A 23,370-nucleotide genomic window follows, 5' to 3' on the forward strand; every position below is an offset into this window, starting at 1 on the left:
ATGAATCGAACTGATTGATAGCTTGGCAAAGAATAGTGCTATGTTTAAACACAAACTGACTTCATGTTACGACCTGGTCGTTTACTTCGACTTCCTTCTTGCAACATAAGGTCGGAAAGCTGAGTGCCCACGTTCGCAGCCTGTCTGTTGATTACCTGCATATTTGAAAGTACGCATGTCTGAGTAAAAACAAGGTCAATCCTCTCTCTCTCTCTCTCTCTCTCTCTCTCTCTCTCTCTCTCTCTCTCTCTCTCTCTCTCTTATATATATATATATATATATATATATATATATATCGTTCAGTCACCTGATCTCTTTTCTGTCAAATATCCTCGTGTAATAAGTTTTTAACAGCACCATATAAACAACATCAAGGTCTTGTAAAAACCGATGACATCACGTATTTTTTAAATTTCTGCAGAATGAAAACAATCTGAATAAAGTCAAGAGTGTTTTAACTAAACAGATAAACAAAATTATATATCACAATTTCACAATGCAATTGCTTGACAGACTTTTTCAACGTTAATATTGTGACAAGAATCATTTTGACAACGTATGTTGTCGTAAATTGTCAGCCATTTATACGTGGTAAACTGTAGTTTAACGATATAAAACTCCTCGGTACAGAACATATTCAATAAATCAACCACTTTTGTTTTGGGAGAACGGAACCAATGCATTAGCCCGCAACACATTGGTTGGTACCACAAATGTTGTTTAAAGATCATGGCATCGGCGAGAATGGCTGCATCAAGGGCGCCTACACGAACAGTTGAGGTAGGTCCCTTATTTTGATCACAAGCGGAAGATATAGAGAAAGATATAGTCTACGTAAGCAACTGCAATGGCTATATGTTTCCAGTACTATTCTAACCTAAGCCCCTGTTTAAATACAACACACAGTCGCTACAAAGCGAAACACTAACCTAGCTAGTTAAAGTAGGTAATTTCGTTGAGCATATGGCATTCACAAAAGAAAACAGCATGCAATCTGTCTATGTGTGCATAATATACAATTAAGATATCTTTCTTCTGTTATTTTTAGCAAAACCAATCTACTTTCCATTTCAAAAATGTCAATAAGTGTAAGTTGTTTTCTTTCCACTAACAGAAAGTATACATTTCAAATGGCAAAATCAACAAGGCAGTGCCCCGCTAATAGAGGCAATAATATATGAGGCATACGGCAGCATTCTATATACCTTTTCCCGTTATCCCACAATGCATTGCAGTGGCTATATGAAACACCATATATACACTCAGAACAACGAAAACATACTGATTTGTGTTGTACTACGCATTTATACAGAATAATGACACAGATTTGCAATGCCAAATAATGCCCCTTGTATATTCCAACCATCAGCGACGAAAATATAGGTCGGGGTGTAATCTGCCATAGAGTTCAGTGAGTAACATACCCTGCGCGTACCATGTTTACCACACGGCTAAGAAGTTCATGGTGTAAACGTACGCTTTGTATACCCTAGCGCGCACTGCATCATTGAACCGGTAAAAGAACTATTGCGCAAAGGTACTTGCACACATGCCCTTTGAAGTCGTCGCCCTAACATATTCGAATTTGACAATGAAATGTCAGAAAAACATTTGCTCAAATATTGAACCAGCATATATCTATCCCTACCGACGACAAATACATCAAAAGCTTTAACTCAGCTCTTGTCGAGACTTTAAAATCATTCACAGCTAATTCACCGCTACTCGAGCGAAGAACTTTTGAGGGCAAAACACTCTATTGTTTCACAGAAGACATTTTAACATAAAATCGGATAACATATCTTAAAATTAGTAAATGACTCTTAGACTATCATCTTTAAAATTATTTAAGTTACAGTAATGTTAGTGCAATATTTGACCCCCACGGTCATATTTGCATAATGTTCGCAACCTGAGGCATCTTGGGATACAGGGCAAAGATAACAGATAACACGAGATCGGCTTGTAATGAGTGTTCCCCATCTTGAATTTTCGCTTGTTGGTTGAATATTGCATGGCGGAGAAGTTTGATTGGCGTAAGCCTACAATTTGACGAAACATTGTGGGTTAAATGAGTCCAGTGTTGATATGAGCCAAAAAAGTGACGTTCACTCGGAGCCTTTGCGGAAACCTAGTTCCATCAGTACTGCATAGTGCTGTCAACTTTCCATAAATAAACATCGCCGAAATCCGCCCCTTTATTGTACATGTAAATTTTACATAGATTTTAAGGAAGTGTAGCTATATGTATTAAAATGTTCCGTTCTGAGCCCTGCCATGATTCGCGGAGCTGTTTCCTCCACAAATGATTCGCAAACGAAAGGGGATAATATTCTAGGCTTAGACATTGCAAAGAGCTACGCGAAATCGTCGCTTTTTGCCTCGGTTCTTAGATCATGTTCGGTGTCGTCAGAATCATATGTTTTTCTGACCTTTTTCGCAACAGAAAATACACCACGTCAGCTAGAGTTTCGTACAAACAAGGTGTAAAAAGTCTGAGTGTGGAAAATCAGATTTCTAATCGGCATTTACTATGAATAATTGTTTGGGGTTTTGAGAACAGCTGTGACACTAATCTGGTGTTGTGACTAATTATACCACTTACGATGAAAATGTTTTCTCTAATACATACAAATAATGATGTAGTGTAAGCCTCACTGTAAACCCAGGAGACTTACGCACTGAATGATATGGATCGGCGTGAGTCCCTCTGGGATCCAAGGTCCCTGTAGACAGACAATCTGTTCATAAGGTAATATTTCTCACACATCCTGGCATATCATTTTGCTTAACAAGGCATCCCTTGCGGGTATTTATACTGACGTAATTGATAATGACCTATATATCTGTTGGCGCAAATAAAACGGAATCCTACGATTTTGTCTGCCTGACGCCCTCGTCCCTGCTGAACATCCTTCTTCCAAAGCCACGAATTCTGTCCTGGGAGAGACTAAGGCAGCTGGACATCATAACCATGCCTGTGATAATAAAGGCAGCAATCAATGCTTGCTGAGATATTGGATCTTTGACGTTGTAAACTGGTATCAGATCACCGAATCCTACCGTTGTAAAAGTGATGGTACAAAAATAAATAGCCTCCGTGTAGGACCAGTTTTCGGAGGAGGCAAACACAGCGGCTCCAATGCATATATAAAGTATGAGTAAGAGAACCAGAAAGGTCAAGGGTACATCCTCCTTCCCTTTCATGGTCCGAAACTTTACGCTTTTTACGCTCAAATGTGACGGGTCTTCTACGATGACAGACAGGCGCTGCTGTTTCAGATTGCTGTTTACGCCGGAATTCCCAGAATCGTTCTGCTCGTTCTGGACGGAGCGGCAACTCTCCGCCTCTGAGGCAACATCGTCGACGTCCTCCTCCTCCTCCTCCTCAGTCTTAGGAATGGACTTCAGTTTCTTCGTTTGAACTCCAATTGTTCTGGTGGCAGTGCACAAGTCATTGGTGACGGACTCGCCCGGGTCCCTTACCGATGAAGTGTTCCGAACATCGTCCAGGCTTTCCGCGGCGCTGTGATAAATATCGCCGTTGAGGTCTCCCAACACCACCTCGTCGTTGGAGATGTCACCCCTCTCCGTGTCGATGCTTTCGGAGATCGTCTCCACGGTGCTTCTCCGCTCCGTCCGCCGCCGCTGCGTCGGCACAGACTGGTCGACGACGAGGCCTTCATCCGCCATACAGACCTCATTTCGGTACACGATTTGCTTGTAGCGTAAGAGCGACAGATCATTGTCGAAGGTTGTAGGTTGGAGGCCGTCTTCGATCGCCTCCCTCATCATTTGATTTTCAAGTTGACCAGCGGCACTTGGTATGTCGTATGCCGAGTCATGTCTCTCCTCAAGACCATATGAGCGTCTTAGCTTGTTACGAAGTCGAGCCTTCCTAATGATCAGTACGCTCCGTTTATAAATGTTTCTTAGGGGCGTTGCTATTAGATCACCCAATTTCGCCAGGTATAAGAAATACAAAGGAATTCCAATCACCGCATAGAAGGTGCACAATAATCGACCAGCTGTAGTTCTTGGAGTCATATGACCATAGCCTGTAGAAAAAAGCACGATAACAATTATTGAAATGTTACGAACTGAGTAAATATTCTCCCAACAATATTAAAACTAGTACCCGAACTTTTATTTTATTTTGATAAGTTAGTGTATCTTTACAGTTTCCAGTGTAATGAACAGCCGGATTGAGTGTAACGCTGTACATCTTTGTTTTAATCTCTGGTCATTTTTGGTATTTTAGGATTACCAAATTGAAGGACAGTTGATATACAACGCGCGATCGGTATTTTCGCGTCATATGCATTTATTCTCCCCAGCCCCCGTCGCGGAAACGATCTCACAGACACGAATAACTTAAAACATTGGTCATGAATACGCAAACCCCTGGCACTTGGCTTGTCAATAGATGATTGTAGGATTGAGTTCCAGACAAGCCTGTTAATTGGCCAAGAGTTAGCTGCTTGCATGGCATAGTGAGAAAAATTCATTTCTCGCTTTGACCTACTTTTCCTTCTCAGCTTATCATCATCATATAGCCTCCAGCGGCTGATTACAAAATTGCCCAGCATGAAGACTGATTTCATTACCATTGATTTCTGAGGCAATTGAAAAAAACTGTGTCAGGTCTCCAAATTAGATTATATTGATTTTTCGGAAAGGCTGGTTGAAACGATTTTATTTGTTCTCGGGCGTGGAGTGAAATTTAATTATGTTAGATCCCATATCAGGCATTTCTATATCAAACCATTTTTAATATAACGACAATATAACGGCAACATATTTGGTTAAGGAACACGGTCTGTGTACTATTGTATCGGTTTACCTTCTCTCAGTAAACACTCCATATTCCGGGTAGTGGCGATGGGTACATTTTAGTTAAAATTATGCGCAGTGTCAAGGAAGCTTTAGGTCAATCGCTTTTTGAAACTTATTATTCTTATTTAATTAATGCAAAACAGCCAATCTTGTAGAAAATAGCCCTAGTTTCAAACTCCGAAAGTTGCCGTTAATAATGATAATCTACTAATTAGAATTAATCTTCCACGCCGCTACATATTACCTGTGACGTATTTGTTTTGCACAAAAACATTCTGTATTTTGTTTTGCACAGCAGGCTACGTACGTGGCAGGAAGCAATTATCCCGCGAGATGTCCGTCGCATTTCAGGGACAGCCAATATTAAATGTTCTATTGGCACCATGTCCACCTTGATACAATTAGTCTTCTTGCTAAAAGCCACAATTCAATTCAGATTAAATTTATTCCAATTTTCAAAATATTAAAAATGTATACCTGGTCAAGAAGAAAATCGTAGCGACACTGTTCTCAGTTGATTTGGCTCTCAAGGTAAATTATTTTATTTCGTTTTTTAACCTTTCGACGATCTATTAGATGGTAAATATCTAATTTCGAAATATATTTCCTTATAAATCAGATTTGCGTTAAACTGGCCATTTGTCGCTTCGGAGCATGCGCGACAGCTACTAGTATACTCTCTGACCAATGTAGGTTTCACCGTGACGTTCACCGCACCGTTTGCAGGACAGTCTGCTAAAGTCTATTGCTTGGGAACTTCAGACTGTACTCTCCAATATTTCTAGCAATGGCCATATCGAGATACAGGCTACTTTGACCCCTATCAAAGAAAAAAAGAGGACCTTGCTTCGCAGATAAACAACCGATGTATATATTGCCGCAAACCCAAGGACCTGGACAAAGCGAGAATCCTCTAAAGAACTTTCAAGCAAAATCCACAAAGACGCATTTTCGTTTAATGTAACAAGTGATCGAATAATTCTAATAGTTTATTACCTGCCTCGAATGCTTCAGTTTGCAAAGTAGGTCGCCTGCCATATGGCACAAGAAAGCTGTTGGAGCTATTTTGTTTATTATATCACGTTCAATGATATTCAATGTTATAACATTTTGTAGAGTTCAATAAACGCTCACGGTAATCCGCTTTGACATGCTTAGCTGCATATTCATAGCTGTTTGTTACTGTTAGAGGTTGGGAAAGGGTCATAAGGTAAATGAACTTTAAAGTCCTCGCTTTCCACGAAATCGGGGCATGGACACTGAATTTGCACATCTGTATACTAGGTAAATCGTCTGGTTGCGAGGGTGTTCTTATTCTTTTGATCACTGAGCTCAAATGATTGAAAGCTCTTTACTATATATGGCATGGAAAACTCGATAATTTTGAAGGACATTTCTTAACCTTTCACAACACATCGACTTGTTTTGAGTTGACCCCTTGAATTTATAAAAACACAACAAAACATGGAAGGGTATCTTCCATGAAGGAAGTGACTGAGACTGCGTGCTCTCATCTGATGAAATGTGTCGCTTGCCTCCACAAGTGAAAATCTATCAAACACGACACTGACTGTATCGTAGACAGCGACAAGTCAAAGGTTGAGGTGATTGGCATTTTGCTTTCAAGTTGTTGCGACGACTCCGATAACAAGCTGTGAAAAACCTGCCAAAGCCTGTACACCCACACACGCCAGTCAATCTCTTTTGAAATCTCTCCTCCAGTTGAAAGTGCCAAAAGCGATTGTAAAGGGAAGTGGTGAAACTTCAGACGCCGTGCCAGGCTTTAGAAAAAAAACTGTTGTAATCGGGAAATATTGTCAATTTTTCATCTATTTGTGTCACAAATTTCTTCAGGGAAATGCTCCTTGAACCCAAATTTCACTTGTGGCTGAAATCTTTTGTGGGTTTTAAATTCGAAGGCACATTTATCTGAAATGTGAAACGTTTTGTATACCTCACAGTCAAGTCAAAATAAATCTAAAATATTTTTGTAAGACTTCCTGACTTCCAGCTGAGATGAAATCAGCCAATGATGCTCAAAGGATACGTCGTTTTTTAGACGAGGGTGATCATGCATATTTGTAGATTTTTAAGGGACATAAGCTGTAACTTGTGGCAAGTTTTTCAGTATTCTGCTTCTGTATATCAGCTACCGTGTCTGACCCTAATCCGTTTGTCATGCTGAAATTCAAGTATTATTTTTTGTCAACACAGCTTGTATGAGTGTAGTGATCATTGTTTATTGTTTACAAATGAATTCTAGTCCGGACTTGAATACAATTTTCAATAATAACAATAGAGATTATAATCATATAGGTTGTGTTGATTTGCTAAATACTTGGCATTAAATTACAGTTTAGGGATTCAATGCAGAAAGTGCAAGGAAACCACAAAACAAAAGTTCTAAAAAATAGCCAAAAATACAGTTTATGGAGGTTTAAAAGTATACAGTCAGCTGTAATCTAAATATGCCCATATATGGTCAAAGGGGCTTTCCTTGGCATTCAAAATGACCGTGCAAGGGCGCTGTTTTTAAAGCGGCCACCCGCTTAAAAATCTGTAATTGGTTAGATTTTCTCTTTCCATGGTAACTGTGGCAAAATTGGAACAGGTGACACTGTACCTTAAAGTCAAGCGACAAGAACACTTTTGTGCACATATGCTAAACATTTCTTATAAACAATTTTATTAACTGCACTGATTAGTTCTTAATATTATTGAACATTTTATGAGATTTTATTTATATCTTGTTTTAAACGGTTTTGTATTTTTATTGACTATGTATACTTTTTATTGTTTTGTTTGTTGTAAAGCGCTTTTGAATATTATATTGTAGAAAAAGCGCTATAGAAATCTATTAAACATTAATCATAAAACACATTTGGCAGACCTTATGTATGTTGGTGAATAACTTCATTTAGTGCCATTTTCATTTCCTTTGAGGTAGAGTACGCCTGGAGATAGATATTAGAACTTTCAAACTTTTACAATGCATTTGGTCCACCGCCTGCGAGGGCTCCTTTTGAAGCTCAGGGATTAAAGAAAGTTTTCATTATCTTATTTTTGTGAAAAAATCGAAAATTATTTTTCCCTAAATTTTAAAACAAGGATGGCGGCCATTGGAAATTTTAAGTGTTAGTAAATTATTAGGTACTTTGTTAATGCCAATTTTTTTTGCGGTGATCCCTGATTGTTATTCTTAATGTCATGCGAAGATTTAGAGATTTTCATAGAAAGCGAAATTTAAATGTTTCGATTTCGAGGCGGGTAATGACCTTATTTGGTCTCATTTGGGTAAAGCGGTAACATCTGAACTTTGTTATTATTTTCGAATATTCTAGGCACTTTGGCCCTTGACATTCGACATTTCTGTGTCGGGTAAACCTACAGTCAATAATGATGGAACGAGCGCAATCAAGATTCTACAAACTTTCCCGCCATCAGACGGATGCACGTCATCGTGTAATTTGGAAATAATTGAAAAACTGTGTCACATTCTAACCAGTGTGCTATACCATTATTTTGGGGAAGAACTTTTTGTCGCCTCTTATTCAAGTGTGCCGCTGTAATAAGCGCCAAACAGGAGGAAACTTAAACTATTTCCTTCAATCCGATGCCAATTACAAAAGACTCTTAAAGGCCTTTCGGATTTAATCCAGTCTTTACCACGGGTGTCTTATATCCTGCAGCAAAACTCGTCAAACATTGAATTCATCCTGACGTTTTTCATTAAGTATGAGTCCCACCTGATTTGTAATACGCCAGGTGTCAAAATTTGAGTTATTACCTGAAGCTTGAATTAACTTTAATATGTCGAATCAATAGAATGATATAACAGTTATAGTCTATAGCGTTTGTGTCGATTTTACAACGTCTTTCCATAATCGGCTTATCCCAAAAAAGATTTTAACTCGATTTGATAGATTAAATGGCTTGCGTGTTTGTGCGAAATCCGATCCTATTTTCATTATGTCCGTTCGCAAAATCGGGATCTACGATATAACATTACGTTTAACAAGGATGTTTTCCCAGATATTAGAAAAATTGGCTGTTGAAATTTTCATATCAAAGAGGTTTAGTTACACGTAAATACGCATAGGTCTGACGGGGCGCAGTGGAATACGCGTATCCGTGCTAACGTGCGCATACTTTGGTTCAGTTGTACATTCCCGATAATTTCGCGGCAACTTAGCTTAGAAAATGCGAATTTTGTGTAATTTTAAAGAAACTTTACTGACTCGTTACTTGATGACTACACTTATACCTTATCTACCCTCAAATTAGATCGGCCGATTTTCTTACATACAGTTATTGATGAGGTTTAAAGAAATTTTGTCGAGGCGTCAGATAAAAAGTGGAATGAGACTTCAACATTTCGTTGACGTCATAAATCATAGCAAGTCCTTCTTTACTGGTGCAAAGTCTAGAAAATATATGATATCAAAGATATTTCCTTATTTTATAATGATATTTTATGAGGCTGCTCGTCTAAATTCACGGAAACGCTGAGATAACACAAAAAACACTGCACTTAATTATGACTGAGTGTAGAAATGTCGTTTTCCGGCGTTCTGTGCTACACGTACTGCTTATCACATGACAAGGACGCTACGCGTACTGATGGAACGTAATAACGTCTAACTAACCTAATAATATCACCGAGTAAAGTGGTTTCCGGCGTGGGCATTCGACAGAAATGTAATGCATGTACGAACGAGGGTGGTGTCGTTCTTCTGTTTCTTGGTGATGAATCACTAAAATCTAGTTTTCTGGAGATCTAAAACGTCTCAAGGAGCTTATGGGTAATCTTGAGTCATAAAAAGTAATCATACAATTAAGTCAAGAATGAGTCTTGAATTTCCCAATCAGGAAGAATATTATCTCGGTGTATGATATTACATCAATGCGTTGTGAAATCACTGTTATTAGATTATTTTTATTGCTTGAATTCGATGTCTCGCAAAAGAAGCGCTAATAGATATACTTTAGTTTCACTAAAATATTTAATATCGTCAATATTTAGTAGTTTGAACTCTTTTATGAAACAATTATATCACACAATCACCATCATATTCGATTTGGTTCATGGAAGGTATGCTGTGATCATTTCGCCTCCACGGGCCAAACATAGCTTGGATATTTGACTGCACAGAGGAAATCCTGTAAATGTCGGTGTACATAACAGTACTTTTCCTACATATTTAAGTACATGCAAGTATTACTTTTCTGCTATGTTTCTGTAGCACAGTCATGCATACGCATGCGTGTGTGTTTTTGACCTTTTATCAACTAGGTCAGCACAAAATATAGATAACGATTTACGTATCATGTATCTCCGCTTGATAGGACGTCATTATGCCATTTTTATGCGAGATCTAGATTTTATTGAACATTCAAGAACGAAGACACGTGTTCTTTTCTTCAAAGCTTTATCTGTGTATACCATAAGTTAACATTTGCACAAAGGTACATGCACTTCCCGTTACCAGCTGAGTCCAGAATGTTATTCTAAAATTCGGTTCGCAACTTTGAGTTTACGACCGACAGAGGCACCGCAAGAGGCACGTGTTAACCCGCAATGCATAATCTCTTTAGAGATATGCAAACTAATTCACTTGAATGTCAAACAAATATCTGCTTCTATTTTTTATACGAACAAATTATCGTGTCCTTTACAAAATTTTGTCATAATCTCAACCCTCCCCCTCCCATATTACCGTTTCATAGATAATGATATCTTACCTACAAGGCTTTGCGGATCCGATATCAAGGACAAGTGTATAATTCCGCTCGATTGACTCCCTTTCAAAATTATCCCCACAATCTTATATCTTTAAGTGAAGTTTCTAAGAACAAATCTTTAGACACATTTACAGGACTGTCATGATTTTGAACAGTGTCTCATACATGGCATTGCGCTTATTCATACCATCTTTCTCAATCGTTTCTCACCACTATGCTGCTATTTACCTCTTTCAGACATACGCTTTTCAAATGGAACTTTTCGGTGAAATTACAACAAGATCGCAAGAAATGGCAGTACGTTGGTTTTCTACTTTTTTGGAGACAGATATAACTTTTTTATGCCGCAGAACATGTCTTTTGTCCCAGAAAATTAAATTTCTATACTGATATCAAAAAGTAGCACGTCAAACACCTGTGCCTTCCGTTTAGTGTGAAAAGCCACTCGTGTCTGATAGCCAATGGAGCTAGGACGTGAATAAAACGAATATACCATTACTAGGAAATGCTACCAACCGTTTTGTAGGTGCTGTGTGCGATTCCAAAGTTGATTGAAAAGAACAGAATTAACATGTGGCACGTGCTAAGGGTAAAGGCACTTTTCTCGGAAAGGCCGTGATTCACACTTGTCTAAAGAACATTTGAATATCACTTGTTTTTTGTTATAGGCAGCGAAATGAACAATAGAAACCCCGACTTTCAGATGGAACTACATACATCTGATTATAATTACTCATGGAAGAACTCGTACTGCTGGGTGCGAGAGACAATTATTTTTGAACACCAGTGCATTTGCGGAATTCTATCATTTGCTTCACGGGCTGCTGTCATGTTTAAACACTGCGAATGCAGTGGAATATTTTATCTTAGTGACAAGAAATATAGATCATATCATATTTGTTCTAAGTAATTTCACTCCATACAATGTCTAACCGAAGTGTGTTCAAATGAAACTTCGATAACAACAATTCATCGTTGATAATGCAGTCCCCACTTGTTAATGGGAACTTTGATAACAAGTCCTTAGAGAGGATAGAGTCCTGTTCATTATTGGGTCTGTGATTAAGAATGAGTTCCATGGTGGTGGAAACGTTAAACCAATGTGGGCTGTCACCCATATTAAAAAGGGTCATTATATAAGTAACTGAGTATATAATTAATCGACAGGATGTTGCCAAACATTTTTTGCATTATGTTATAACATTGACAGATTATCACCTGTATCACATTTCATAAACATTACCGCTAAGTGTCAATAAATTGTATTATTAAACGTACTTCTGTACATATCACTCTAATTAGGAAAGGTCATTAAGAAATGTAAATTAATGATTAATTAACATGACACTTATAAGTGCCTTTATTCAATGTTAAAGAAATGTGAGCGCAACATCTGTACCAAGTTTCATGAAATTTGATGAACCATTTCTTGACATATCAGCCTAATTACGAAAATTCATTAACTATACAAATAAGCAGTAAATTGACATGATACTACTACATATCTTTGCATGCCACGACCTTACTTGAAGATCAACATCTGTATTACGTTTCATCAAATTTGATACATCATTTTCTAGACATACTACACGAAATATGAAAGTTCATCAAATATCGCTCAGTATTACAGTACTGAAAGATCAACATCTGTACCAAGTTTCATCATATTTGATGCAGTATTTCTTGACATATCCCACTAATTAGGAAAGTTCATGAAAAATACAAATTAGCAATTAATTCGACTGACACTGATAATATATCTTCATTCAAATTTTAAGCAATGTGAGCTCAACATCTCCACCAAGTTGCATGAAATTTGATAAACAATTTCTTGACATGTAAGCCTAATTACGTAAATTCATTAAATATGTAAATACGCTATTAATTCATGATGCTATTATATATCTATGCACGCCATTACACTTCCGAAAGTTCATTAAATATGCAAATTAGCAATTCATTGACATAACACTGCTAAGTGTCATTGTACACTATTATTAGACAGTGTGCTAAAGATCTGTACCAAGTTTCATTAAATTTGCTGCAGTATTTCTAGACATATTACCCAAAATACAAAACTTCGTCAAATATGCACATTAGCAATTATTTGATGTAATACTGACATTTCTCATTGTGTGCTGTCAGAGCCTGTGTGATAAACATCTTTACCAAGTTTCATCAAATTTAGTGCAGTCGCTCTAGGAACAGAGCTCTTTTTCAGAAAGTCATTGTCAATGACACAGTCCCCGCTTTTTAAATAAAATAGTCGTAACATGGCCATATTGGATCGGATAACAAAACAAATCAACGTGCATATGCATGACAGAGCGATTAATCCTTGTACCAATTTAGTTTGAATGAAATCGCTTTAGCATCTCTGAGATATCTTCGTGAACGGACGCACGCACGCACGCACGCACGCAAGCACGCATGCTCGCGCGGACATGACCAAGCCTATAAGTCCCCTCGGACGATGTCCGTGGCGACTAATAAACGTTTTAGAATTATCTTCAGTTACGATCAGAAATTTGCGCAGCCATCACAACGTTAGGTGGACATTTTCTAGGTTTGGTAGTACGAACTGCCTATGTTACATCCATTGGAAAATTTATAATTCTATTGTAAAAACACTAGCTAGCACCCGGCTTCCGCATTTTCGTGCTGGCAATTGTTCGTGACTGTATACAAAACTTCTTACAGTTTTTAATAATTTACAAAACTCTTCAGAAATTGCTGTACTCTTGCATAAAATTGCACATTTTTTCTTGAACATGCTCAATATTTTCTCGTTTATCCAAAGCTACAATGGCTTATCATAGCTGAATCTGTTACTAAAGTAAACAGAGTACAACAGAGCCAGTAATGTTAACTTTGCTGATTTTTTTAATATTTTTGTTTTTAATGTCAACTATAATTTCTTGTTCAACTCCAAAAGGCATGTTAATATATACAGTATTCAGCTTGTCAACTCAGCTTGTTCATGTGTAAACTGTGTTATTATTGTTGATAATTGAATTCTGGTCCGGACTTGAATTCATAAAGTAAACAATAACAGAGCATTACGCTATGTTGACAAGCTAAATAATAGTTGTTTCAACATTCTTTCGGGGGTTGAGTAAACATTTGCAATCGACATATAGAATAATGATAATCAAAAAACATCAAAAGTTAACATTACACTGGCCCTTTAAAGGAATTCGGAGAACATGTAATTTTGTTAGTTTCAAAAATGACATTTATGGTCACAAAGAACAGGGCTTGGTGACGGAAGCATCGATCGTGGTCTAGTGTCTAGCAAGACACACTATCCAATGGTGGCGAGCCCGAGCCCTGGTAAATCAAGAGTAATGTATGGGAGGATGGGAGACTCGAGCATGGCATTGTGCCCTTGAGAAAAGCACTTTGGTCATCATTGCTTCATTAGGAAAATGGCTAATTGCACTTCAGCCTGTAATTAGTATTTCGCCAATGGGATGATAGGTGGATAAAATAACAAAAAAACAGATACTTGTAATTTCTATAAGGCAACTTAAAGAAAATTCATTGTTTGCCATCCTTGGATTTTTGAAAAACCTACCAGCCAGCAAGGGGGAAAAACAGACAAAAACACAAGTGTATTAACATAAGCACAATTTGGTTTCTTTTCCAAAAATAATATTTTTATTTGTAAGTGTTAAAATTGTTGGGTTTTTCTTGATTTTCTCTGAAAACCAATTAACAAGTCGACGGCAAACAAAGAATTTTATTCAAAGCGCCTATTATAAGCGTTATTCCCGAAGCTCTAGTAAAATTTCTATATTTATTGAAATGACTATATTTCTTATTAAAATCAAACTTGGTCATGAATCGGATCCATGTTAAAGGGGGTCATAAACTTTCTAAAACCAAGAAAACTCTTCTATGGTTTATTGCCTACAGAGAAAGTTGTCTGACGTCCAGCAATCCAATTGAAATGAGAGATGTTTCAATTACTGCCTGACAGGTGGTGTACGACAGTAGACTCTATATCGTCATGTATTTGTTAGACTTGACCTGTTGGTATTCAGTATTCATGCAGTCCATGTATTTTATTCCTTCGTAAACTACAAGAATAACCCCCTAGCCGGCAAGAAATCCAGAGAAAAGTCTGACGACAAGTATGTGTTCACGTCAGTGCGATAATCTGAGGGTAGAAGGCGCCTCGGGGAGAGATATTCAGGCTTTAGCATTGTGTGGACTAATTTTGTAGCACAAGAAGTAAATTTAGTTTTCATCGTCTTGTGTGTTTTGCTTTGTTATTTGGTTGTGTGTGTGTGTGTGTGTGTGTGTGTGTGTGTGTGTGTAAAATCGAAAATTTAATTTCCCCCTATATATAAAATAAAGACAGTGGTCAATTGTCTGTAAATTTTAGATAATTTGTGACCTCTAGCACATAAATTTTCACAGTAACATCTTACTTTTATGCTTGACCTTGCAAGAAAATGGTTAAAAGTTTCCCAGGGGAAATTCAAAATTAAGTCTTTCAATATTGAAGCACAGCCTATACCCTATACCTGATATCGCAAATCGGATAGGGAAATTGCACCTGATGTTACAGGATATTTTTAGAAGTAAAGTAGTATAAAGACATCCTGGTTGAGCAGACAGATAAAATGCTCGGCGCCATGGACAGCGCAATATTCTTAATGTTTAATATGACACGACGTGAACGCACAGAAACACTACGAATGCGGCCTGTCGACGTTTTAGAAATGTGGGGCATAGTGTACTAGCACTGAAAGATACTTACGAATTCAAATGTTTAAAACAGTGGAGAGTTGATATGGATTCGGTGCGTTTCTGTAGATCACTCACATTTGATAAACATACCACGGGCAGGTTATAGGTTGACCTGCCGGTATAACACAGGAGAACACGTGATGCCACAGTCACTTTAATACGTTGAATATTGCCTACGCGAAAGTTCAGGGCATGAATCACTTTTTATTGCATAAGGTCATCGAGTGTTATCGATAATGTTAAAGAGAAGTTTAAAGCATGTTTAAACGGGCTTTGCAAAATTTGACCCTGATGGCATCACGCCTTTCGTTGGTTGATCACGATATCGGTAAAAATATGATTTGGCATTATCATTAGATTTTTGAATATTCTTAGAGTTTATCGATATGATTGCTGGTGCTGTATGTATATAAAAGGTGGGGAGAGGGCGAAATGGTCCGTCATCCTTTGTATCGCAAAACGTCTATCGTCTAATTACCCATACGTTTGCTTTTGGTGATTCTAAATCTTTGAAAAAAAAATAAACATTCGAAATCTCCTAGATGTTGTATGAAACAGGGAGCTTGCTTACTACCAAAGAGATTGTTTTGGATGAATTATTGTAAAGATTGAATGCGGAGTGCATAGTTATATGATGATAAAGATATTATTAGATGCCATTAGCCCACATGAAATATCGACAAATGTATTGTATTTTAATGTAAATAGATGAAGTCATAACAGTTACTTTACTTAACAAAATGAGACCCTATTCATTACTTAAACTGAGACTATCCTATGGTATGGTGGGTGGAAGCAGTGAGTTTGTAACGCAATTCTAAGTAACCGACAAGATGCCTAACTTTGCCCATTTACATGTCGATAATTGGACATCTGTAAAACAGTTATCTTCAAATACCAATATTTTATACATTTATTTTATGACCCATGCACGAAGTAAAAAAACGTGTCGGGGACTGTGCTTCTGATTACAGTGCTTGCGTCATTTACCAGTTACCCGCCGCGCTAGTTGCATTAGATTAGCTGCACAACGAAGCCACGTAATCTCAATCGTGCCATTGTTAATACTTTACCGAGAAATCAGACTCAGATGTTCGAATACTGTATGATGTTGTTTCTGAACCTTATTGCTCCGATTATAGAGTGTCTTGTCTTCTCAGTGTACATTCTTGAGTATATTTAATCAAATCTATTCAACGAACCAATTTTCTCAATTTCTTCGAACAAACGAGTCAATCACGTACAAAATCCCCGCGCGCGTTTCCTTTTATGGTCTTCGTTTCAATTCTCTCTAGTCCTCCGGTAGTTTTGCACTCTGAACATGACATTCAAAGCATCTGTGAAATATCCTGGCTTACATTATGTGTTACTTGGCAACACTTACTTACTTTTTTCCTCTCTTGGGGGACGCTGAAGACGATTTTGAAAAATGAAATCATTATATGCGGTCAATTATAACGTGGATAATGCGTCTGCCTCAGGAAACGATTTACGGACAAGAATGCTAATGATATCCCTCGATTCACGCTACCCTTTGATATTAAAATCTGAGTCGAATCTATTTGGGAAATGTGCAAGAAGGATAGAGCGTGCCTGTCCCAGATACTTGCTTACTTCATTTTCAACCGACTACACAGACCCAAAACGCTGCGGCCATGTTTCTTTTATTGATTAATTCAATTCTTAAATGATATCAGATTTAGAATCTGTTAAATGCAATCCCTCCGTTAGTTGTCACAAGTGTTGTATGCATGTTTTATTTTCTCTGTTCTGTTTTGAGAGCTACATGGTTGTTAGGATTTGAATTTTCAATTTTGGTTTAAAGCAGTTTTAAACCAAAATTGAAACTTCAGAGTCCCAGTAAAGTCTTCACTTAAAACTTACTTTAAACTTACTACATTATTCACCATTTACCTTACAGTTTTATTTTAAACCTTACATAGTTCTGGCAACATATTTATGATTGAATAGAACAAGATGGTGTTTTTAATTCAAGTTTCTAAATGTGTCAGGTGCCTGTCTATAGTTGTTGAAGTTCAGGTCAGGTCACATGGGAACTCCTTACGCAAAAGTATGGTTTATCAATGTTCTACGTTCAGTTTACATTAATTTGTATTTTCGGTCGTCTGAGTGACAGTATGTGTTATAATACCTTACATTTATCAATCCTTGTATGCCACAATAACAGTTAACCTCGATGATTGTAAAAGTTTCAGTCTTAGCACAGTTATTAGATCTATTTTCCGATCGACAACGCTCTGACTGGTTGACATGTATGCATGCATGTGTTGGATAGTGATTTGCATGAATAATATTATGGCATACAGTCCAATACAGAGAGACAGGCAGACAGACAGACAAGTATGTGTACGCAATTCTTCTTCAGCAACACCGTACAGTATCGCTGTCGAATTCTTTTCCATTTCAATATAACAACGATGGTGGTATTATTTCATGAAAAACGCAATATCCTCTTAAGTACGTCTCATCACTTTAATGTAAGACCTAGCAGAGTGAACTTAAGATAAACGCATAGAAATTGCACGAGGAATTGAAACTCTACCCTGATGCAATTTTCGGTTTCCCGTTCTCTACAAGGTTTCCTCATTACCGGTTTCCGTCTCCTACGTAACGGTTGTATAATATAACGCTGTTTGCAGTTTCTCGGAATGCGGAAAACTATTAGCCCTGATTGGCGTCGTAGTTTATTAACGCCGCAGAAATCGGCGAATGTATACACTGCCGATTAAAATCTCTCCGTAGTGAAAAAGGGAAATTAAAAAATAACTACTATCAGCATACAGTCCTTTATGCAATTGTATAAAGTATGTAATTCGATTCTTGAAAGAAATTTGCTAGGGGAAAAAGTCTGAAAATCATAAATCGCGTTTTTTCCCAATACGATGAGTGTGTAAACCCGTTGTATGCAAATCATACGAAAGCTAATCGCAGAGCTGATTAAGACATTTCTCAATTTCACTCGTCAGCTAACAGAATACTAGTTGTCACACTTTTTGCTAAGTCATCATCGATAAAGACGTAGAAGCCCTTGTTGTTTGCTATCGTGTTACGTAATTTTTTTCTGTTTGCCGTGCGTAAGCGAAGGGAGCGATAGATTAATCGAACACGTGAAATTTTCATCTCACGGATGAATGTGTAGACCCGTTGTATGCAAATCATACAAAAGCTAATCGCAGAGCTGATTAAGACATTTCTCAATTTTACTCGTCAGCTAACAGAATACTAGTTGTCACACTTTTGCTAAGTCATCATCGATAAAGACGTAGAAGCCTTTGTTGTTTGCTATCGTGTTACGTAATTTTTTTCTGTTTGCCGTGCGTAAGCGAAGGGAGCGATAGATTAATCGAACACGTGGAATTTTCATCTCATTACAACGATCCGATAGTACAAGGACAGATGTAGTTTAGTTTATTACAAGTAGAAATGAAATTTTACCATGAACTGTATCTTCTTATTCGGTCACATATACTGTGAGAATGCAATATTGTAATAGTGGTACATCATTTACATATTCAGAGCATGCTGTCAAATCTGCTTCTCTGTCTGTCTGTCTCTGTCAGCATCTCTCTCTCTTTTTCTCCCTGTCTGTCTCTGCCTGTTTGTCTGTGTCCTCCTATGCATGTCTCTCTCTCTCTCTCTCTCTCTCTCTCTCTCTCTCTCTCTCTCTCTCTCTCTCTCTCTCTCTCTCTCTCTGTATCATGTCCGCCTGTCTGTCTGTTTCTATGTCTCTCCTCTGCCCTAGGCTGTCTCTGTGTGTTTTTATCTCTCCCCCTGAATATGAGAGATGATTTTCTGCGTTGGCTCTGCTATGAAACCTCGCAACCCCCTTTTCAGGCACACAGTTTGTTCGGATATCTACTTTTAAAAATTCTAAAAATCTGATTTCATTTTATGCGCCTTTTGAACCAAGTGTATGTGTAGACTATAGCCTTACCCAGCTTTGATAGGAACCGCGCACACCTGGCCCGACAGGGTTTGCAAGAGAAATGCTTCCATTTACTGCAATCTTTTATAAAAATAGCAAGTTTTCTAGACTAGATTACGTATACGCGATACTGAAGACTCAAGTGCAGGTTTGCATCAACGCACAAAGTACATATGTTGTAACGAGGCCAATACACTTTCATCCGCTCCTCGGATGTATTTGTAATACGATCTCTAGTCTAGATTTTTCCACGTTGACAGCGCATGGGGGATGCTGTTCCTGCACTGGCGTTGTAATCTGATGGCAATTATCTGAAAATCTTTTCAGGCACTCAGTTTGTTCGGATATCTACGTTTTAAATACCTAGGGATCAGAATGCATGTTATGCATCTCTGAAACATGTATAGAATAAAGCCTTGCCAAGTTTCGAAAAGTAATCACATACTTGGCCCGAGAGAATGACACGAGAAGAGGGTATCATTTAGTGCAATCTTACATAGATAGTAAGGATTAGGTTAAGACTAGATTGCTTGATACTTTAGGCTAAAGTGAGGAATCTTAGGCAACCTTAAGGTTGGTACCTGTGCAAAGAGCACCTAGACTGTTGCATTTTGGCCGATGCATTTTCCCCGCTCGTCGGGTGTATTTGTAACTCGATCCCTAATCTGAATATTGCCTTATAGACAGGGTCAAGATTTGTATCACGATATCTGATTAAACTTCAGAGTATAAGATATACTGCTTGTGAGGGGATTTCGTTTGTTGATTTGTTTCTTTTGTGTGCTGAAGTTTGTATAGTAAAAGAACCTCAACCGATTTCCCCTATTATTGATATATTTGCGCATGTGAATGTGTAACATACTTGTGTCAAAATCTGCTACATCGCAGGTTCATCACCTGAAAAACCTGTTTGATGGAACTTTAGGGTGCGTCTTTCAACTGCTATTTCAAAGTTCTACACACCAGGTTATTGAGCAAAAACCGCACGTACGCGTTTTCACGTGGGAGTTATTCAGCTCATCCTAGACCATACGTTGCCTTTTGTGCTGCCTGGCAATAATGAGTATTTTTAAAAAGCGTGCTTGTCGCCATATTGACCCGTCAAAAATAAGTATGTCTGAATCATTTGGTTACAAAGGAAACTGTTATTTGGCAGACATTTACATTTTTACATTTTTACATATATATATATATATATATATATATATATATATATATATATATATATATATATATATATATATATATATATATATATATATGTGTGTGTGTGTGTGTGTGTGTGTGTGTTGGATCAAGTAACAACATGAACTCGTATATATTTAAATGCATATATATATATATATATATATATATATATATATATATATATATATATATATATATATATTCCCCTTTATCTGAGAAATTTTGATAAACGCCCATGCCAATCTTTTTTCCTCGATTGTAAGTCAAATCTTCCGTAGAATATTTCACTGTAGAAAGATATTTCTATTAAGACTAAGTACATACTTTTTGTATAAATTGCATGATGCCAGCGTTCCGATCATTTAGTTTTGTTATATGTAAGCTTTATATCTACACAGATTCGAGCATAAGTATGAGTGGCAACACTGATTCATCTTACCATGGATGTAACTCTCAAGTTCCATGGATGTACATCGTACATCGAAGACATTTGATCTTCCGAATGACGTTGGAGTTTTGAAGATGGCACGGGCAACTCTACTCTGTAGAGCTGGATTTGAAATGTGAAGCTACGTAAAATTCGAAAAACGCAGGGTAGTTCTTGGAGTTGATGTCAGTGTAGTGATGGATAAAATTGTCACAGAGTGACTGCGAACAAACCCACTACATGTGGTGGTCCTTGGCTTTACCAGATGCAATTCTCTTTTCTGTCGTTTAATTATCAACATTTCGTAGGGTGACCATCCTGCTTTTTAGACTTGTTCTGACTGCTTTAGGAATATTGTCAAGTGATGTCATACATTTTCCAGTTGATGTTTATGATGGCAGACGTTATTTCGGATGTTATGATTTATCCAGCCCGTGTCTCCTTGGAATATGTATGCAATGTAAGGCGCACACTTTCATACTAAAAGGGACACATTTGCCATCTTATGAAATACCTTAAAATGGGGATGATATGATTGTAAAATAAACTCTATATAGAGCGCATGCTCAGGTCTGCACTTTGTTCATGCAGCGGTCAAGCTTTGGGAGACATCAGAAATGTTGTCGCCGTTCTCCTGTTCGGTTCTGTGAATAAACTCGATCAAAGTCATGTGTGTCGACCACATTTCCTTCCCGTTTTAACTTACTCCTGTGATGAAAAAAAAATGCCCCAAGGACAGCGCCCCTGTTCCCTAAAACAGACATGTTTGAAAAAAAGTATTTTCCTGACACCACAAGCCCGTTTTAAACTCAACCGGTTAGTACAAAACAGTCTGTAAATATCAGAGATCTTTATCAGAAATAAAATGCATTGATCCGGCTGTCTAAAACGCTGTATATGAACTTTAAAACAGCTTGATGTATCTTCCTACATAAATATTGCATCATATTGTCAAGTAATACAGTTCATGATGCTTAAAAAAATTGGTACCTGGTGTTTCAATTGGCGACAATATATTGTCCATGTGGTATCAGCCACAAATATATGTTCTAAGCTACTCTACATGACCCATAAAGCGTCATTGAATTGGAACGAGGACTATGCAAATGTGCAAATGCTTTTAGCAGCTTCGTTTTGTAACGTCGCACACGCAGAATATGAGATCTATTGAAACCGAGCATTATTGTAAGAAATTACCATTTTGGAATTCAATACAGTGTATAGTTTGGAGTAAAATCTAATAACATATCGCACGTTTTTCTCATCGTATTCATCAGATCCTGGCTGAGGACACCTTTCATAGTGAATAAATACAAACATGTCCCCTAGGATAACTTCGAATTCTAATATAGCTTAGCTTTGGGCGATTGTTCGACAGTTTTGCCCTGAAGGGAGAGAGGTAATATGGGACACAACTCTCAACAGACAGAAACCCTAAACAGCTAGCGCAAAGCCTTTATATCATTAAGCATCAGACAGCTTCAGACTCGACTGATATCATATTGCATCTGGCGAGCAACATGTCCTTCATGATAAGCTTCAGAGTCTTTCGCTGACGTTATTATAATATTTATCACTTGCAATTCGTTTTAATCCCTCGCTTTAAGCCGAATGTTAGGTCATTTATTTATAAGACCGCTCGTTTTAGCATTCGCCGTTACAGATGGAATCACAAATGAGGCGATCAATTTCTGATCTGAAATGAATGGTGATGGATAAACATGCCAAGACCTATTAATAATGCGGCGATCAGGGTTACAGTGAGAATAAGCCAACTGGCTTCTATTGTTAGGGACATAACAACGTATAATTACCATAAGTTACAAAGTTAATTATTACAACTTATATAAACACTAATACCGGCATCAAGACACTTTAACATAAGCTTGTAATCCGTATGTACCAACCGAGACACTATCTCTTTTAAAGTATATATAAATATATATTATATATATTTATATATATATATATATATATATATATATATATATGTGTGTGTGTGTTAAAACTGAAACGTGTGATAATGAAAGTTAAAATGCTTAGTACGTACTTTCTTGTTATATTAAACATTTGTGTGTATATATATTAGTACACTTACAATATATATATTATTACACTTTATTATATATTTATTATAACACATTTATTATATATTTATATTACAACTTTATATATATATATATTTTTATATATTTATTATAACATATATATATATATATATATATATATATATATATATATATATATATATATATATATATATATATATATATATATATATATATATATTTGACTACCTCTTCAGAATATTGGCAGGTGGTTTCTGCTGTTATGAAAACGTCAGAAGAGTGAACTTGCGTTGTATCTTACAAAGCATTTTCGTTACATATTTGCGACCAGAAACCCGCTGTTTAACTTGGCAACACTAGACTGGGGTACAGTAAAAAAAAAGACAAAATATGATATATGAGGT

General features: G+C 37.2%; 1 protein-coding gene across 1 annotated transcript in view; it reads right to left on the minus strand.

The window, feature by feature from the left end:
* Positions 1–271: 271 nt before the first annotated feature.
* The window catches only part of LOC139141967 (potassium channel subfamily K member 18-like), a 31,909-nt gene continuing 8,810 nt past the window's right edge, over positions 272–23,370 (minus strand). The window contains exon 3 of the mRNA XM_070711749.1: positions 272–4,058. Within this exon, the coding sequence (XP_070567850.1) occupies positions 2,872–4,058 (1,187 nt within the window). The 3' untranslated portion in view covers positions 272–2,871. The remainder of the gene's footprint in view (positions 4,059–23,370) is intronic.

Source organism: Ptychodera flava, chromosome 10 (genome assembly GCF_041260155.1).
Source record: "Ptychodera flava strain L36383 chromosome 10, AS_Pfla_20210202, whole genome shotgun sequence".
Lineage (NCBI taxonomy): Eukaryota > Metazoa > Hemichordata > Enteropneusta > Ptychoderidae > Ptychodera > Ptychodera flava.